Consider the following 20,047-nt stretch of genomic DNA (forward strand, 5'->3'; position numbering starts at 1 on the left):
CAAAATTTCACTAGGATTTTGAAATTCTGCTAATCCAAACATCTCCATTGAGTGAAATATTGACAACTTGAAGCAAAGAATATATGATTATTAGTTTGCATCTGACATTTTTCAAATTTTTCAAGTTTTTTAAAACTTGTTGGGAGATACTAGAGTTCAGTTGCTATTAGATTCTTCCCAATGACAATGAAAAGGCAATTGGTTGGTATCAAGTTCTACTTATCTACTTATGGTGCCCGAGCGGTGTTATTAATTTTAAAAATCATAACACAAATTAATTTCCAATTGATAGCATTCAGAACAACTACTTATCTAGTTTTTAAATAGTACCCTCTCCAATGAGTGAATTAAAGAAAATATACTCTGGCATTAAAATAGGATACAGAGTGGTTGTTATTGTTATGTAATGATGGTTCTTTATCTGTCTGAAGAACAGAATGTTTTATCTCTATAAGAAAGTTTATGATTCTGAACATGCCTGAAATTATTTAAAAAACCTATTAGTTACTTTGTGATCAGAATCAAATTTGTTTAATTAATCACCATGTAAGGATCAAACGGTCACAGTTCACAAGTGCTACGAGAAAGGACTGTACAACTCCTTTACTACTTCAGCTGTACTAAAGAGCCAGGGAATCAAAGTCTTGAATAAAACTGTGGGGATTTTGATGTTAAATTATTCTGTACCATTCAATACACTTCCGGCAGTGATCTCCCTTTGTGCTGCCTTCCTGGCAGGTTTCTGGTGTATCATCTGCAACAGTGCCACCGTTCGCTTGCTCAGCTGGAAATGGTTCAGTAACAAAAGTGCTACTTAGAGCTGGGTAGTAATGCTTAAGACATGCCTGTGACTCTTAAACTGTGCTTGACATCATCATTTGGAATTGTCTTGCAGCAAATGAGGTCTGATAATAGGACAGTTCATGATTCTCCAGTTCTGGTAGCAGAGGGGAAGCAGAGTGGCTGCTTTATTAGGTACTTGTACACCTGCTCATTGATGCAAATATCTAAACAGCCAATCATGTGACAGCAACTCAACGAATAAAAGCATGCAAATATGGTCAAGAGTATCAGTTGTTGTTCAGATCAAACAACAGAATGCTGAAAAATGTGATCTAAGTAACTTTGACCGTAGAATTTTTGTTAGTGCCAAATGGGATGGTTTGAGTATTTTAGAAACTGCTGATCTCCTGAATTTTCAAGCACAAGTTTACAAAGTTCAGGCTTGGTGAGTTTCTTCGACCTTATTCTTCATTCCTGGCCTGTTAGGGCAAAGTTAGAGCAGTGAGAATGACTCCAGGGGCAGTGTTATATCCTTTGACTAGGATGTGGAAATTCTGGGAGACCTACAGCTTTCCGGATGACCACATCTGCACCAGGTGCACTGAGCTGCAGCTCCCCAGGGATCATGTTAAGGAATTGGAGCTGCAATGGGAGCCTGAGAAAATGAGGTAGTCACCCTGAGGTTGCAGGAGGCAGCTAACTAGGAAGGGAAATGAGCAGCTAGCACAGAGAAGCCCTCTGTCCATACTGCTCAATAATGGGTACACTGGATATCGTTGTGGGGAATGACCTATCAAAGGGAGCTATAGCAATCAGGACTCTGGCACAGAGTCTAGCGCTGTAGCTCAGAGGTGAAGTAGTGATAGGCAGTTCCGTAGTTAGAGCTAAGATTCTGTAGATGTGATAGACACACCTCTCAGGTGCCAGGGTCGGCAATGTCTCAGATCGGGCCCACGGGGAGGGTGAGCAGCCAGAAGTCTTGATACATATTGGCACCAATGACATGGGTACAAAACATATAGAGGCCCTAAAGAGAGATTTGTATGAGCTAGGTAGAAAGTAGTAATACCTGGATTGCCTCCTGTGCTACACACCAATGAGGGTTAAGAACAGGATGATTTGGGAGATAAATGTGTGGCTGAGGAACTGGTGCAGGGGTCAGGGATTCAGATTTCTGGATCATTGGGATCTCTTCTGGAAAGGTACAACCTGCACAAAAGGGTTAGGTTACATCTGAACCTGGGAGAGACCAATATCCTTGTGGGCAGGTTTGCTAAAGCTGTTTGGGAGGGTTTAAACTAAATTGGCAGGAGGATGGGGGCTGGAATGATAAGGCTGAGGATGGGGCAGTTGGTTTGCAAACAAAGGCAGAGTGCAGTAAGACTGCTAGCAAGGACAGGCTGATGATAGGGCAAAATTTCTGTCAATGGGATGAGTTGTAATGTAAAAGGGGACAAAAAAAAATCGAAAAGGGTGATGAATACAGGACTAAAGGAGTTGTATTTAAACTGACACAGTATACAGAATAAGGTAGATGAACTTGTAGCATGGTTACAGATTGGCAAGTATGGTGTTATGGGCATCACTGAACCACGGCTGAAAGAAGATTACAACTGGGAGCTTAACATTCAAGTATTGAAAGGACAGGCAGGCAGAGGGGATGGAGTGGCTCTGTTGGTTGAAAAATGAAATCAAATCCTTAGAAATAGGTGACATAAGATCAGAAAATGTAGAATCTGCGTGGCAAAGAACTTGCAAGATAAAAAGACCCTGATTTGAGTTATTTTACTCCAGAAAGTTGTTGTTGTTCGTCCTTCGGAGTCGAAGACGACCACGACTTCTGTCAGGTGGAGGGTTTGTGACTGTGGGTCCGGAGGTGACTGGTGAGGCCAATCCGGGCCCTGAAAGCTCGCCCACGTGTGGGACACACGAGGGTAGGTGCTGCAGTGGAAGTGGAGTTAGTTCGAGCCTTGCATGCGGCGCGTTTCCTCTGAGCCTCTGTGCTGCATACGCTCCTTTAGTGGTCCTGCTCCACCAGGTTGGGCAGTCCAGAGCAAGCGATTCCCAGCTACTGGGATTGATGTTGAGGTCTTTGAGGGACACTTTGAGGCAGTCTTTGAAACGTTTCTTCTGCCCTCCAACTGAGCGCTTGCCCTGGCTCAGCTCTCCATACAGCAGCTGTTTCGGTAGTCGACTGTCAGACATCCTGACGACATGGCCAGCCCATCTGGCTTGGGCTTTCTGTAGGAGGGTGTAGACGCTGTGGTTGCTAGCCCGCCCCCGGACCTCCGTGTCTGGGACTTTGTCCTGCCATCGTATGTGGAGAAGTCTGTGGAGGCAGCTCAAGTGGAAGTGGTTGAGCTGTTTAGCGTGTCTGCTGTAGACAGTCCAGGTCTCGCTGGCATAGAGGAGGGTGGTGAGAACCACTGCTCGGTAGACCTTTAGCTTGGTGGTAAGGCTGAGTCCTCTCCACTCCCATACATTCTCAGAGTCTCCCAAAGGCGGCACTGGCTTTGGCAATTCTGTTGCTGATCTCTGCATCTATGTTCACTGCCCGTGATAGAGTACCGCCCAGATAAGTAAAGGTGTCAACTGCCAGTAGCTTCTGCCCCTTTACTGTGATGTGTAGTTCCTGGTAGGGCTTTCCGGGTGTGGGCTGGTACATAACTTCAGTCTTTTTGGTGCTGATTGTAAGTCCGAAGTTGTCACAGGCTCGTGAGAGGCAGTTCATTTCTCGCTGCATCTTCTGCTCTGTGCTGGCGTTGAGGGCACAATCATCAGCGAATAAGAGATCTCTGGTGACTGTCTCCTTTACCTTTGTAACAGCCTGTAGACGCCGGAGGTTGAATAGCCTACCGCCAGTCCTGTATCTGATGTGTATACCATCCTGACAATCGCAGAAGGTATCATTCAGCATAGCAGAGAAGACCATGCTAAAGAGTGTACTCCAGAAAGTACCAAAGATGTGGTCTACAAATTACTTCAGTAGATAGTGAAGGCATGTCAAAAGGGCAATGTTGTGATAGTTATAGGGGATTTCAATATGCAGATAGATTGGGAAAATCAAGCTGGTGTTGGGTCCCAAGAGGAGTCATTTGTAGAATGCCTGAGATGGCTTTTTAGAGCAGCTTGTGTTTGAGCCCACTAAGAGATCAGGTATTCTGGATTGGGTGTTATGTGATGAACTGGAATTATTTAGAGCTTAAGGTAAAAGAACCTGTAAAGGTGCAGTCATAATATGATAGAATTCACCCTGCAATTTGACAGGGAGAAGCTAAGAATCAAGTGTAGTAGTATCACAGTGGAGTAAAGGGAGTTAGAGGCATGAGAAAGGAAAAGAGAGACACCAGAGCTGATTGGAAAGAGACATCAGCAGGGATGTTGTGCATTCAGAGATGCCCTTCTGTAAGCCACTATGTGTGGTTATTTGAGTTACTGTCACCTTCCAGTCAGCATCAACCAGTATGGCTATTCTCCTCTTAACTTTCCACTAATTTTTGCTCTATTGTATGCCCTCTCTTTGGCTTTTATGTTGATTTTGACATACCTTGTCAGCCATGATTGCATCCTCCTACCTTTAGAATACTACTACCTTCTGCATTGTTCCCAGAAACTCCAGACATTGCTGCTCTGCCATCATGGAAGTGCCCGTCCACTATGGGGTTCAGTAGCAGAAGACCATGAAAATACACCCAGTAGCCACTTTGTTAAGTACAGGAGGTGCCTAATGAAGTGCTTACTGAGTGCAGCTGTAGGGATGGGAAATGGGAAGGTAGGCGGTTGCAGGCTGCCAGGTGATAAAGTGCTGTCCAAAAGAGTAGTCCAAAATATATGGATGCGCCTTCAACTGTGCAGCCTAGCAGCTGCACCATTTCTCAATTCACCACCTCATTCATCTGCACTCATAACAAAGTGGGCACATTTTGCTTCACCCTCACACACTGGAACTGGTTTATTATTGTCACAGTGGTTTATTATTGTCCAGTGAAAAGCTAGTTTTGCATACTGTTTATCCAATTCAAATCATACACAGTGCACTGAGATGGTACAAGGTAAAACAGTAACACTGCAAAGCACTGGTTAGCAGTAGACCAAGCCCATATTTCCTCCTTAACCCACAATCTCTTCTGATTTGCAGCAGCAGATGGCATACATTTCCTTTTATCCTTCCTTTATGTAGACAGCTTTGCCCTATCGATCAAGCTCTGGAGATTCAGAAGATGAATTATAATGTGGCATGAATCACTTTACTCCGCACTGATTTTTATTGCAGGGTTGAAAGTATTTTGGATTTCTGATGACAGACAAGATAAGAGTATGGCACTATAGGTGATGGGGAACTGGGTTTGGAGCTAATGGTTTAGCATTTGATTTAGTTTATCACATATGGCCTGGCCAGAATGAGCTGCCTTTTCCTCTTCAATGCTCTTCTCACTTCTCTGTTAGAAGCTCAGTCTGGTGTGCTGTATCTCTGTTCATTTTCTCCAGACATACTCAGTTCAAATAACAAGACTAGTCACTAGTCACTGTAAAGTTCTGATGTTTCAATCCAAGGCTCTTACAAAAGTTAGGAAAGAGGCACAAAATTTGTTTCACAATTTATTTCATTAAGCATTGTGTTATGAGTGCTGAACAGACCTGATGGAAATGGGGTCCGGAGTTAACCACCCCCCCACACTTTTTGGGAACTATGCTGCTAATGAGAGAGAGAGAGAGAGATGAAGAATAGAGGTAGAGACATCTGCTACAGATAAGACAGAGAGAGAGAGACAATTTGATTTATGTATTATGGCTCTTCACTGATTATTTACCTTTCGCTACAAGGACGTTTCTTTGCTCATTAACATTCCTGAGGGGGCAGCAGGAGTGGTCTAGTTTGATGGAGATAGACATATTGAGTTGATGGATAGCTGATACCCCGTCAATGGGGATAAAAGATGGGTCTGGGGAGACACCCTCAGACACACCAGTGGACACTGAAAGAGTGTTGTGCACCCACAGGAAGGTGGGGGCTTAAGAGGACCGAATCAAGAGATCAGTCACAAAAGCTCACAGTGTGACGGGAGGGTTGGTGGGGGCTTGTGTGTGTCCACTCATGCCAGAGTGATGAGTCCACCATGGAAGAATGGTCTAGTCGAGAACGGAGGGGTCATAACTGAATGACCACAACGGTACGACGGAACAAGAAGATAACAGAAGGTTTGCCTGCTGCAGCTGCCAAGCCTCTCCCTCTCCCTCTCACATTGCAACACAGCAACCAACTACCTCAGCCCAAACTGAACTGAACTCTATATTCTCGTATGACAGTCCATTTACCCCTAGACTTTGATTGAGCTTGTTTATTACTGTTGAGTATTATTCCTACACTTCTATGTTTATTATTGCTAACCTGTGTTATATGTATATTGGGATTTTTGATGCTGTATTATTTAGTTTACTAATAAACACTTTTAGTTGCAGTACCACCAGACTCCTTCGTATCCTTCCATTTCTGCTGGTCTGTTAATCCAGTTACAGGGTACGTAACAATTGATAGAATGAAGGAAAATTGAATAGCACAACGATAAAGGTCTGCTAAGTAGAGGGAGATAGAAGCAATAAAGAACTAAGATAGCACTGCCTCATGGTACAATTCTTCTATACTACATAGATAAGGAAAATTCCATTCAAACTTGTAGATGAGAGTCAACCATAGAGAAAGCTCTTAGTCAAAAAATGTAGCACCAAGAGAAGCTTCCAGAACCTTCCAGAATTATAATGATATCACCACTAGGGGACATACTGAACAACTGGATATACATTCTGTGGCCACTAGGAAATATTCTGAATTGTTACAAGTATATACACAAGAACTACTTAATATACAAGGAGATAATTGTTAAACTGCAAAGAAATTAAGAATTAAGCAGTCAGATCCAACATCACCGTGTCTCAGTGCTGCTGATTTGAGCAGAAGTCAGCAAAATACCTCAGCAGCTGGAACAACTAGGCTGTCAATCTGATCACTATTGCTTGCCCTGAGAAGAGGGGAGTTTGGCTCAGCTGGGGAAATCTAAAGGAATAGTGCTGACTTTAAACCCGCGGTGCACATTGATTTATGTCTTGATCCACCTGCTCTGCATGATTTGTACATATGTTAAGAGCATCTACTATCTATAAATATGGGATTGATGTTTCTCTGGCATGGATGCCTGGAACCAAACTCTAAATAAGAGGTTGGCTACTCAGGCCACTAGGAAGAAATTTCTTCTCCTACAAAGTAGTGAATATTCAGATTTTCCATCCGTGGCCAAATGGCTAACTTGTTTTTTTTTCCTGTTTTTAAGATGGCATCTGGTTTGCTTTACTTAAGTATATACACCTATGTGCAACAAATGACATTTCTGAAATTAAGACTGTTGTGGTACCCAATTATTGTACACAGACTTAAGGTATATTTGGAAACGCAGAAACAGATATCTATGAGAGCTTATATTTTTGAAAGCCCCATGACTTCCTCTAATTCCTTGTTATTGGTTGACCCTTGCATTCAGACAAGAGTCATACAGCAATTTATGATCTTAAATACAAGTCATTTTCACAATAAGTGTTTCTAAATTAGAAGAAAGCTCATTAAACATAGTGATGTTGACACTAACCTGATTAACAACTGGTCTGTAGGTTGCAATTGATAATAGATCATCTATTTGCCTTGCATTGAAGTTGGATAAGCCAAGTGCCTTGACCAAACCCTTTTCTAGTAGTTTTTCCATGGCCTTCCAGGTGTCCTTGTAATCAGTACTGGCATAACGCACTGTACCGTCATCATTCTTTGGAATCACAAGGTTGCCCCGTCTATAGAGACAGAACTATGTCATTATCTGTGAAGGAAGGACTTCCCCATTCTGAGTCTCAACTCTTTCTTGCATTTCAGTCTAGCTCATGAATTCATTAGACCTAAGCTGGAGAAAAGGAGTCCCAGTTTATATTGGCTATCTTCCCTCTCCAATCTCTGTCCTGGTTTTGAACATTACCACCATCAGGGGAGGTATGGAGCCTGAAGATGCACACTCATTGCTTTCGGAACAGCTTCCTTCCCTCCACTATCAGTTTTCTTGAACAGTCTATGAACATGGCCTCACTATTTTGCTCATTTTCTTGCTATTTATTCATTTAGGTAATTTTTTATGTATCGCCCCCTACTGCTGCTACAAAGATATTACGACATATGACAGTGAAAAAAAACCGGACTCTGATCTGATTCAACATTTCCTTCCCCTTCCTCTTCTCTTCAGATGTTGTTCAACTCGCTGAGTTCCTCCAGCAGTTTGGTTTTTTTTGCTGGATATACTTAACATTTAGGTTGCTTTAATCAGGCTCTGCTACCATGGGATGAAAAAAAAACTCAACTATTCTTATGATTTAGAAATACAACCATAACGTGGAGATGAAATAAAGCTGTATGAAGTTATATAAGCACACGTCTACTTACTCGAATGCCATTGGCCAGTGCATCAAATACAAATCTAGGTAGTCCAGCTGCAGGTCTGCCAGTGTTTTACGACATGCAGTTTCCACATCATCCGGGTGATGCTTGGTGTTCCAAAGTTTGGATGTAATGAAAATATCTTCCCGATTGATGGACTATAGAAGGATAACAATATATATATATTTTAATATAAAACACAAAGCAACCTTTCTTTCAAGTACTACAGAAAAAAAAAAAATCAGCCTCGGATCCACATTCACTTGTTACAGTTTTTGTTTCTGTCATTTGTAATCCTATCGTGATTCGAAACTAAAATGATAAAAATAACAGTGGATAAAGCCAGCATGTGCTGTAAGTACTGCAGTGCGCACAAGGAATTGGACCCAGAGAGTAAAGGGAAACGGTCCGAGTTTAAACAGCACTTGGTTCAAACAAAGACACAGACAGTTCAAATAAACATTTGTTTGGGATAATTAACACTAAGTAGTTCAATTGTAACAGTATTTAAAGTAAATTATTTGTTAAATCTAGTTAAGGTATGGCATCTCAGACCTGTGGAATGTAAATCCCGTGCTATAAGGGAACTCAGTAAAGCTTCTCATAAAATCACCTGACAGGCTAAAGGTTCAGGGTATATCTTATGGCATTTTAGTCTCAGTTCCGAATACTGATGGGATGAGAGGTTTCCTCAAGAAATGTAGTCAAAGCCAAGTCAAACCACCCCTGAGTTACTCAGCTCTCCAAAATTGAAGGAGCAAGGAAACAGAGCAATAGTTAAAGAACATTCTTTAGTGTGGAGAGCAGACCTGATTTCAGGAGGCTGTCTCCCAGGTGCCAAGGACATCTTTGAGATGATGTAGGACGTTGTGAAGGGGGAAGGTGAACAGCCAAGAGCTCTGGATCATATGTAGAAAAGTTGAGTAGGAAGCAAATTTTGAAGGTGTGAAGAAAGGGATCATCAAATATTTATGCAGAGCAGTGAAAAAGAAACTATACCTATTTGATGGGACATGATTAAAGAAAGATAAAGGAGGAATTATTTTAAAGCAGTGAATAATTTATGTCTGCAATGTACTTACTGCCAGCCAAGATGGTAGTGGATCTTCACAAATACCTGAAAGGCAATAACTCTCAGGGTTCTGGAGACAGCAACTACAAGTACATTGAGTACAAATACTTTGTTCCCTGTAAGTGGAGTCAGAGGCCGAAAGAGTGGTGAAGAAGGCTTTTGATATGCTGGCCTTTACAAGTCAGGGTATCTGGTACAAAAGTTGGGAAGTCAACGTGCAGTTTTACTGGACACTACTGAGGGCCACACTTGGGAGTATATTTTCTATATCAGGTTTGATCAGCCTGATATAGAAAAGATTAAACAGGAAAGAGTTCAGAAGTAGCTTACAATGAAACTTCTTCTACCCAGTATATTGTTAACAAATGTACAGTTGCTGGAGAATAAGACAGAGGACCTAAGCGCAAGAGTTCTGTATTGGAGGGAAATGAAGAATTGCTATGTTCTGTGTTTGGTGGAGACGTGGCTCACTTTGGACATGCTGGATACATTGGAAAGACCTGAGGAATTCTCAAAGGTAAAAGTGCTTAAAACTGAGTGGTCTTGTTCTGCTCTTGTTCCCCTGACCAGGAACAGCTAACTGAAGTGCCAACTGAACTACTTAGCAAGGGTTCTCCTCCATGATCCTGACCACAGTTAACATACCACTGTCAAAGGCTGATGTTAATCAGGCAATCAAGGTACTGAGTGCCGCCATTAACGGACAAGAGAAAGCCTACTCTGACACCCTTGAAATAATTGTTGGGGACATCAATCAGGCTTGGTTGAAGAAATCTCTGCTCAGTTGGTAGGGGGATGGGAACCAGAGTTAGGATGCATGGTAAATAAGCAAAGATAATCTGCAGTCAGACTGTCAGGAAGGGCAGGCAGATGATAGGGCAGAATTGCAGCCAGCAGGGTCACTGTCAGTGCATTAGCGATGCAGAATTAGAAAGGGTAACAAATACAGTACTCATAGGTTATATCTGAATGTATGGAATATAAGAAATAAGGTGGATGATATTGTTGTATTACAGATTGTTAGGTATGATGTGGCCATCATTGAATCGTGGCTGAAGGATGGTTGTAGTTGGCAACTGAATGTCCAAGGTTACACGTTATATCAGAGGGATAGGAGGGTAGGCAGAGGGGGTGGTGTGGCTCTACTGGTGAAGAATAACATCAAATCAGAAGATAGATATGACATAAGATTGGAAAGTGTGAAATGCTTGTGGATTGGGTTAAGAAACTGCAAGGCTAAAAAGACCCTGATGGCAGCTATATACAGGCCTCCCAACAGTAGCTGGGATACGGACCACAGATTAGAGTGGGAAATAGAAAAGGCATGTCAAAAGGGCAATGCTATGATAGTCATGGAAGATTTTAAAATCAGGTTGGTAATGGATCTGAAGAGAGTGAGTTTGTTGAATGCCTATGAGATGGCTTTTTAGAGCAGTTTGTCATTGAGCCTACTAGGGAATCAGCTATACTGGATTGGTTGTTTTGTTACGAACCTGAGGCAATTAGGGAGCTTAAGGTAAAATCCTTAGGAGGCAGTCATCACAATATGATTGAGTTCAACTTGAAATTTGATAGGGAGAAAGTCTGGTGTAGTGGTATTTCAGTGGAGTAAGGGAAATTACAGTGGTACAAGAGAGAAATTGGCAAAAAGTAAATTGGAAGGAGATGCTGGCAGGGATGTCAGCAGAGCGACAGTGCCATGAGTTTCTGGGAAAAACGAGAAAGGTGCAGGATAGATGTATTCCAAAAACAAAGAAATACTCAAGTGGCAAAAAGATCAACTGTGGCTGACAGGGGAAGTCATAATTAATGTAAAAGCAAAAGAGAGGGCATACAACAAAGTGAAAATTAGCTGGAATATAGAGGATTGGGAAGCTTTTAAAAAGCTAAGGGGAGTAACTAAAAGTATCATTAGGAAGGAAAAATATGAAAGCAAGCTAGCAAACAATATCAAAGTGGATAGAAAAAACCTTTTCAAATATATAAATATTGAGAGATGAAAGTAGATATAGCACTGCTAGAAAATGAAGCCGGAGATATAATAAATGGGGTAACAAGCAGATGGCAGATGAACCAAAGAAGTATTTTGCATCAGTGTTCACTGTGGAAGACACTAGCAGTGTGCCAGATGTTGAATGGTGTGAGGGAAGACAAATGAGTGAAGTTACTACTTCAAGGGAGAAAGTGTCAAAAAGCTGAAAGGCCTAAGGTACATAAGTCACCCGAACAGGTGAACAGGACCATAGGGTTCTCAAAGAGGTAGCAGTAGAGATTGTGGAGGCATTACTAATGATTTTTCAAAAAATCACAGGACTCTGGCATGGTGCCAGGGGACTGGAAAATTGCAAATGTCATCCCACACTTTAAGAAAGGAGGAAGGCAGCAAAAAGGAAATTATAGACCAGTTAGCCTGACCTCAGTGGGTGGAAAGATGTTGGTGTCAATTGTTAAGGATGATATTACTTGGTGACACAGGACAAGTTAGGACAAAGTCAGCATGGGTTCCTTAAGGGAAAAATTTGCCTGCTGAATCTGTTGAAATTCTTTGAGGAGATTACACAAGTAGGATAGATAGAGGATGCAGTGGATGTGGTATATTTGGACTTTCTGAAGGCCTTTGACAATGTGCCACATGATGCTACTTACCAAGTTAAGAGCCTTTGAAAGTTAGAATATTGGCTTGATTAGAGTATTGGCTGATTGGTAGGAGGCAGCGAGTGGGAATAAAAGAATCCTTTTCTGGCTGGCTGCCAGTGACTAACGGTGCTCCGCAGGTGTCGGTGTTGGGACTGCTTTTTATGCTGTATATCAATGATTTAGATGATGGAATAGATGGCTTTGTTGGCAAGTTTGCAGACAATACAACGATTGGTGGAGGGGCAGGTAGTGCTGAGGAAACAGAAAGGTTGCAGAAGAACTTAGACAGATAGGAGAATGGGCAAAAATGTGGCAAATGAATTATAAGGTTGGAAAATATATGGTCATGCACTTTGGTAGTAGAAATAAACGTGCAGACTATTTTCTAAACAGGGAGAAAATCCAAAAATCTGAGATGGAAAGGGACTTGCAAGTTCTTGTGCAGAACACCCTAAAGATTAACTTGCAGGCTGAGTCAGTGGTGAGGAAGGCAAATGCCATGTTAGCATTCATTTCAAGAGATCTAGAATACAAGAGCAGGGATGTGATGCTGAGGTTTTATAAGGCATTGGTGAGGCCTCTCCTTGAGTATTATGAACAGTTTCAGGCTCCTCATTGAAGAAAAGATGTGTTGGCATTGGAGAGAGTTCAGAGGAGGTTCACAAAGATGATTCTGGGAATAAAATGAGTAATCATACGCAGAACGTATGATGGCACTGGGTCTGTACTCACTGGAATTTAGAAGGATGAGGTGGGGAGCTCATTGAAACCTTTCAAATGTGGAGCGGATGTTTCCCATGGTGTGGGAATCTAGGGCAAGAGATCACACTTTCAGGATAGAGGGGCATCCAGTTAAAACAGAGAGGAGGAGAATCTTTTTTAGTCAGAGTGTGGTGAATTTGTTACCACAGGGAGCTGTGGAGGCCTGGTCATTGGCTGTATTTAAAGCAAAGATTGATAGGTTCTTCATTGGCCACAGCATCAGAGGTTATGGGAAGGAGGTCGTGGAGCGGGGCTTAAGAGAGGAAAAAGGATCAGCCATGATTGAAGTTGCAGAGCAGACTCAATGGGCCAAATGGCCTATTTCTGCTCTTATGTCCTATGGTCTTATTACCATCAATATATCATCTGCAGCATCAGGGATCCCAATAAACTTGACCATTGCTATACTACAATTAGGATTGCCTGCTGTCTCATTCTTAGACCACATTTCGGGAATTCTGATCACTTGGCTCTCCTCCTCCTCCTACCAGCATAAACGTAAAGAGCAAGGCTTCAGAGATGAGGACAACAAAGAGGTGGTCACGGGAGGCAGAGGATTGCTTCAAGTTGGTGGACTGTTTTGAAGAGTTCATCAGAGAATTTGAACGAATACACCACCATTGTCATGGACATTATAAAGCTGTTGTAGAAGAGTGTGCCCCATAAAGTCATTCAGAGTTTTCCCCAACCAGAGACCCTGGATGAACCATGAGATCTGCAAACTGATGTGATTTTATTGGCTCTTCACACGGCCTTGGATCACCTGGACAAAATTAATACTTACATCACGCTGCTGTTATTGACTACAGTGTTTAACACAATCATTCCTACACTTCTGATCAGAAAGCTCCAAAACTAGGGCCTCTGTACCTCCCTCTGCAACTGGATCCTCAACTTCCTCCCCGGAAGAACAATCTGTGCAGGTCAGAAATAACATCTCCTACCTCCACCTCAAGGATGTGTGTTTAGCCCACTGCTCTGACCTCTCTACACTCATGACTGTGTGGCTAGTCACAGCCCAAATGCCATCTATAAATTTGTTGATGACACAGCTAGCGTTGCTTGTTTGTAGGGTTTTTCGCCGAGTTTGGAGGTTAGGCTGCAAATGTTTCGTCACCAGTCGAGGTGACATCATTATTGTGCAATTGAAGTGTTGTTTCTGCCAAGTGCTTGACCAATGTTCTCATTGGTGGGCTGTCACACTGGCTGATAGTCTCTGCTGGCTCCCGGCAAACCAGATAACTGACTGACCTCCACTGGCACGTTTCCTTGTTTATTGGTCATTATGAGTGCAACCCTTGGCCCCGATCCTGCAGATGCATAGGTTCATAAATTGCATCCAGTTCAATACGCTTGTTAAGAGCGACCATAGCGACCCAAGCTTCCAAAAATTCTCTTGATTTCTTGTTTTGTGCTTCTGTCAGAATTTTTGTAGTTTCCCCAGATTAAATTTTGTCATTCTTCATCTTCATGTACTGAGATGAGTAACAGAGGATCACATCTTCTTATGGTTAGCTGACGTTTGTGTAGTCTCGTGAATAGTTTACTTACGACTGTGAGGTTAAGCACAGCTCCAATGCCATATTTAAGTTTGCTGATGATGCTGCTATCATTGGTCCAATCAAAGGAAGTGACGAATCAGGAGGGAGACTGAAAATCTGGCTGAGTGGTGCCACAACAATAACTTTTCACTCAATGTCAGCAAGAAAGGAGCTTATTATTGACTTCAGGAAGAGGAAACTATTGGTCCATGAGCTGGACCTCATCGTGGGATCAGAGGTGGAGAGGGTCAGCAACTTTTAATTCCTTGCCATTATCATTTCAGAAGATCTATCCTGGGTCCAGCAGGTAAGTGCCATTATGAAGAAAGCAAGGCAGCACATCTACTTTTTTTTGGGTTTGCGAAGATCGGCATGGCACCTAAAACTTTGACAAACTTCTGTAGATGCATGGTCGAGAGTTTATTAACTGTTTGCATCATGGCCTGGTATGGAAACACCAATGCCATTGAACAGAAGAGCCTGTAAAAAGTAATGGATATGGGCCAGCTTATCATGGATAAAACCCTCCCCATTACTGAGCTCATCTACACAGGCACTCTCATAGGAAAACAGCATCCATCATCGAGGTCGCCCACCATCCTGCTCCCTTCTTGCTACTTCCCTCAGGAAGGAGGAACAAGAGCCTCAGGACCCACAATACCAGGTTCAGGAACAGTTATTGCCTTTCAACTACCAGGCTCTTGAGCCAGAGAGGATAGCTTCACAGAACTTCACATGCCCCCTTCACTGAACTGTTCCCACAAGCTATGGACTCACTTTCTAGAACCCTTCATCTGTTGTTTTCGATATTTATTGCTAATTTATTATTATTGTTTATTTTTCTGTTTTTATTTTCAGTTTGTTATCTTTTGTCCATTCTGTTGGATGTGGTCTTTCATTGAATATATTGTTACTTGTATTTAAGACCATAAGACACAGGAGCAGAATTAGGCCATTCAGCCCATCGAGTCTGTTCTACCATTCCATCATGGCTGATTCCAGATCCCACTCAATTCCATACACCTGCCATCTCACCATATCCTTTGATGCCCTGACTGATCAGGAAATGATCAACTTCCACCTTAAATATATGCACATAGACTTGGCCTGCACCGCGGTCTGTGGCTGAGGTGATTTAAGCAATGTTTTGTTTTAATATGTTATGTAACTAAAGTCAGTAACAATATATTATCTGAGTATGCCCACAAGAAAATGAATCTCAGGGTTCTACATGGTGACCTATATGCACTTTGATAATAAATTTCCTTTGAACTTTTGCAACTTGAAGTTTGAACTTTAGGGATTCGGTTATAGGGAGATTGGGCAGATTAGGGTATCAGTCCTGGGAGTGTAGAAGACTAAGAGGTGATCTAGTGGCTGTGCATAATATCATGAGGCACATAGTACACAGTCTTTTTTCCTGGACTGGGGAATCAAGAACTGGAGAACAGAGACTTAAGGTGAGAGGGGAAAGATTTAAGAGGAACCTTTACTTTACACATAAAGGATGGCATTATGTGGTTTATTTGAGATGAGCTGCCAGAGGAAGTGGTTGAGGCAGGTGCAGTAACAACTTTTAAAGGACAGGTATATGGATCAGAAAGGTTTAGAAGCCTGTGGTCCAAACACTGGCAAATGGGACTAGCTTGGAGGGGGCATTGTGGAAGGAGCTGTTTCCATGACGATAACATGAGAGGGTGGAATACCAGCTGGATGGTATTGGTAGAGACTCCTGTGCTGTAACCATTGTTATTCTATGGTTCCATGTGCAAGGCCTGATCAAGGGTTCATTTTAGATGTCATGACATGGATGACTTTTACCTCATAACTCCCTTCAAATTCCATTGAGACATAATCAAGTGTCGGGGGGGGGGGGGAGATAGAGAATGGGAGGTGAGAAAAATCACCCATCTGAATACACACTACTTTGTATGTGTCACAGCTTCTAAGTAGTTTATTTACATGTTTAACAGCAAATTTGTTACTTCATCCATCCCATTCAATCAAGCAAAATAAAGGGATACCTGATCACTGGGAAGTGCTGAACTGTCAGCCAATCACCTTGTACTGACAAGAACTGAAAAGTGGGAACTGTATGCCTAGAACTTAAACAATACTTTTAAGATCAAGAATGTTGGGATAGATCAATATTATTATATTCTGGACAGACAATGGGCTACATCTATTAGGCCAAATCAGCATTGCTGATTTGGACCAAAGTGGATTTAGACTTGGTGACTGATGCACCATCAATAATTCTGAGACGTGAGGCGAGATATAGGCTTTTATTGGCTGGAAGAAAGAACAAGCAGCAAGTGACCACCACACAACATCCTGGAGACTGAGGCCGGGGCTGTGCCTCCAATCGCCTTTATACCGGGGTCCGTGGGAGGAGACACAGGAGCAGACAGCGGGGGCAGGGGGGGGGGCATGTCCAGACAGGTATATGGGTATATGTAGTTCACCACAGTGACTCAAGCCCAATTATTGAGTAGAGATTAAGTTCCACGTGTCATTGTGTTATCCAAGTTACCAGGTAATCAAAAACATGAGAAGATCTGCAGATGCTGGAAATGCAAAGTAACACACACAGATTGCTGGAGGAACTCAGCAGGCCAGGCAGCATGTATGGAAAAGATTAAACAGTCAACATTTTGGTTTGAGACCTTTTACCAGGACTCATGAAGGGTCCTGATAAAGGGTCTCAGCCCGAAACATGAACTGTTTACTCTTTTCCAAAGATGCAGCCTGGCCTGCTGAGTTCCTCCAGCATTTTGCGTGTGTTACTTAATAATCATTGTTATTCTCCTCTCTCAATAGCCACCAATTTTCATGTAATAAAATCTTTGAGATATATAGCACAGAAACAGGTCCTTCTCTCCACATTTTATCAAACATTCTACAGATTCTACCCAGTATAGGCAATTTACAGTGGCCAACTAATCTACCAACCTGCATCCTTTCTGAATGAGCAAAGAAACTGGAGCATCTGGAGGAAATAGATATGGTCACAGAGAGACCCTGCAGGTCAGGGTTCAGCCTGAATCACTAAAATTGTGAGGGAGTGGTTCTACTAATTATGTGGTTGTGTTATCTAGCAACTGACTAATCATGTCTCCAGCATTCACATGTAAATAATTATGTATATAATAAATGAGGGTTCCAGCACTGATCCCTGTGGTACACTGCTGGTTGCTGGCTTCCGATCACAATCCTATAACAATGCCAGATTTGGATCCAATTTCCACTTTGCCTTGGATTCCATGGCCCTAATCTTTAAAACCAGCCTTTTGTAAAGGACCCTGTCAATAATCTTTCTGAAACTAAATCAACTGTATAGCTTTTATCAGGTCTAACTTAATTGAGTATTTCAATCTTTAAAAAAAATACTCAAATTAGTCATATCAACAAAATTGTGCTGATACCCCAGATCAATTCCCATTCTTCTGATCTTCCTTGTTGATTAAGCTTGTCCCTCAGTTCTGTTGCCCAATAATTTCCCTAAGACTGAATTAAACAAACTACCCTATAATTACTCAGCATAACCCTGCTCGCCTTTTTGAATAAAGAACCATATTTGCGGCAAGTAAATACTTACACATCTCCATCAGGCCCCAGTGATCTTCTCCCTTGTACCCCCATAGTAGTCTGCAATACCTCACATCAGGTCCTGGAAATGTATCCACTAAAACATATAGTAAAAACCTCCTCTTTAACCTTAACGTGTTCTAAAAATTTACCACTTCAACTGAAATCTCCAACTACAATGTCTGTTAACGAATACAGATGAGAACTATTCACTTAGGACATTCCCCCCCACCCCCCCATTGCCTACATACAGTTCACTTGTTTGGAGACTAATGAGCCTATTGTTCTTAATATACTGTACATAAGATGGCTTGGGATATTATTTTATCTTATCTGCCAGTTATATTTCCCGGTCCCTCTGTGTCCACCTGATTTCCTTATTTTAACATCTAAACTCCTTATACTGTTGAAGGGCTCTCCCCATTTTCAATGCTCCTAACGTACTATGTGCTTCCTTCATTGTAAATGAAAGCTTTAATATCTCTGGTTTCCTTGATTTGCCATCCTTACTCTTTGTCCTCATGGGAGCTCTTTGGACCTGAACTCTCTGTTTCTTTTTTAAAGTGTGGTAAGCCTGAAGGACAATAACACAGACGTTTTAGGTGAAAATAGTTTGAACTGCAGTAATGCACAAGTAGGAGAAAGCAAGTCCAACTGTAACTATGAACTGCCACTCCAATGAACATTCAGCACTTTTACTTTACGTAGAAATATTGAGTTCCACCAGAGTTAACACTGTCTCATATGACTACATACCAAGTTCAAAATAGTCATGGATACACTGCCTCTCACATAGTTCCCCCAGAAGGTGAAGCCCCAAGATCTGGCTTATATCATCAGTATTTGAAATATAGTATCCAAAGGATACAGTTTTATTATGTGCTAATCATATTGAAGTTCAAAGTTCATTTTATTATCAGAGTACATATATCACCATATACAACCTTGAGATTAATTTTCCTGTGGGCATATCAGCAAATCTATAGAATAGTAACTATAACAGGATCAATGAAAGATCAAACAGAAGACAACAAACAGTGCAAATGTAAATATAAATAAATAGCAATAAATAATGAGGAGCACTTATTTACAATTTCACTATGGAGACATGATTACAGCGTTGAGATAAAGTAAAAACGTTAAATCTTTAAGCGGAACTAAATGCTAGGTAAAGAATCATAGCTTTGAAAGAAAAGTGTCAAGAAACTTGAAGTTGTAAAACATAAATAAAAAAGTTATTAGCAGCAAATTAAGAGCTAAAACAGAATCTTTAATTTTAAATCCAGTTCTCTCCATTATCAACAGACACTGAACCACCTAAGTCTTGTACCAATTTGGAGATTAACCACTGCTATTTAAATAAAACTTACACTTTTAGTTACAATCAATTTTCAATATGAATAAACTAACATGGTAAAGATCAAGCGTTAGACTTCTCTTTCTGGCTGCCCGAAAATAGGTATGAGCTACGAGCCAAATCTAAACTGGAGCCATTGTCATTTTATCATGGGCAGCATTACAGCAAACCCCAATTCTGTCCTCGGTTGACACTCTGAAGGAGCAGATGATTTGGAGTGAAAACTTTGGCTGGATTTTCCATTTCTGAATCTAAAGTGTCTAAAGAGCTAATTTTGAAAGCAGCGGCGAAGTGCAGAATCAAATATCACTGTGATGATTGTACGCTCTAGTATCAATTGTTTGGTGACAATAAAAGTAAAGTACTAAATCAACAAGGGCTATTTTTCCAGCCTGATACCAGAACCTGCTCACTAGTTTGAAAAGATATACTAAACCACTCCTGAGCCCAGGTGAATAAAGGTCAAAGGAATAAAGAATAAAGAATAAAGAATAAAGAATAAAGGTCAAAGGAATAAAGGTCATGGTCAAAGGCTGCAGTCACAAAGTCAAACTCAAGCGCAATTATCAAAGTACATATCTCAAAATATAGTACCTTGAGGAACATTTTCTTGCAGGAAAATAAAGGAATACAATTTCGTGGAAAACTATACGTAAACAAAAACTGACAAATGTCAATTCACAACCAATTTCATTCTTAACTAAAAACCAAAGTTCCAAATTACACAAGCATTTTTGCATTGCAGGGGAATTAAGGGTTATGGGGAAAAGGCAGGTAAGTGGAGATGAGTCCGTGGACAGATCAGCCATGATCTTACTGAATGTCGGAGCAGGCTCGACAGG

General features: G+C 41.5%; 1 protein-coding gene across 3 annotated transcripts in view; it reads right to left on the minus strand.

The window, feature by feature from the left end:
* The window catches only part of akr1a1a (aldo-keto reductase family 1, member A1a (aldehyde reductase)), a 39,666-nt gene that overhangs the window by 10,167 nt on the left and 9,452 nt on the right, over nt 1-20,047 (minus strand). For all 3 annotated transcript variants that reach the window (XM_059989473.1, XM_059989474.1, XM_059989476.1), the window contains 2 exons: nt 8,255-8,406; nt 7,422-7,617 (listed from right to left, as the gene is read on the minus strand). In XM_059989473.1, the coding sequence (XP_059845456.1) occupies nt 7,422-7,617; nt 8,255-8,406 (348 nt within the window). The remainder of the gene's footprint in view (nt 1-7,421; nt 7,618-8,254; nt 8,407-20,047) is intronic.

Source organism: Hypanus sabinus, chromosome 14, assembly GCF_030144855.1.
Source record: "Hypanus sabinus isolate sHypSab1 chromosome 14, sHypSab1.hap1, whole genome shotgun sequence".
Taxonomy (NCBI): domain Eukaryota; kingdom Metazoa; phylum Chordata; class Chondrichthyes; order Myliobatiformes; family Dasyatidae; genus Hypanus; species Hypanus sabinus.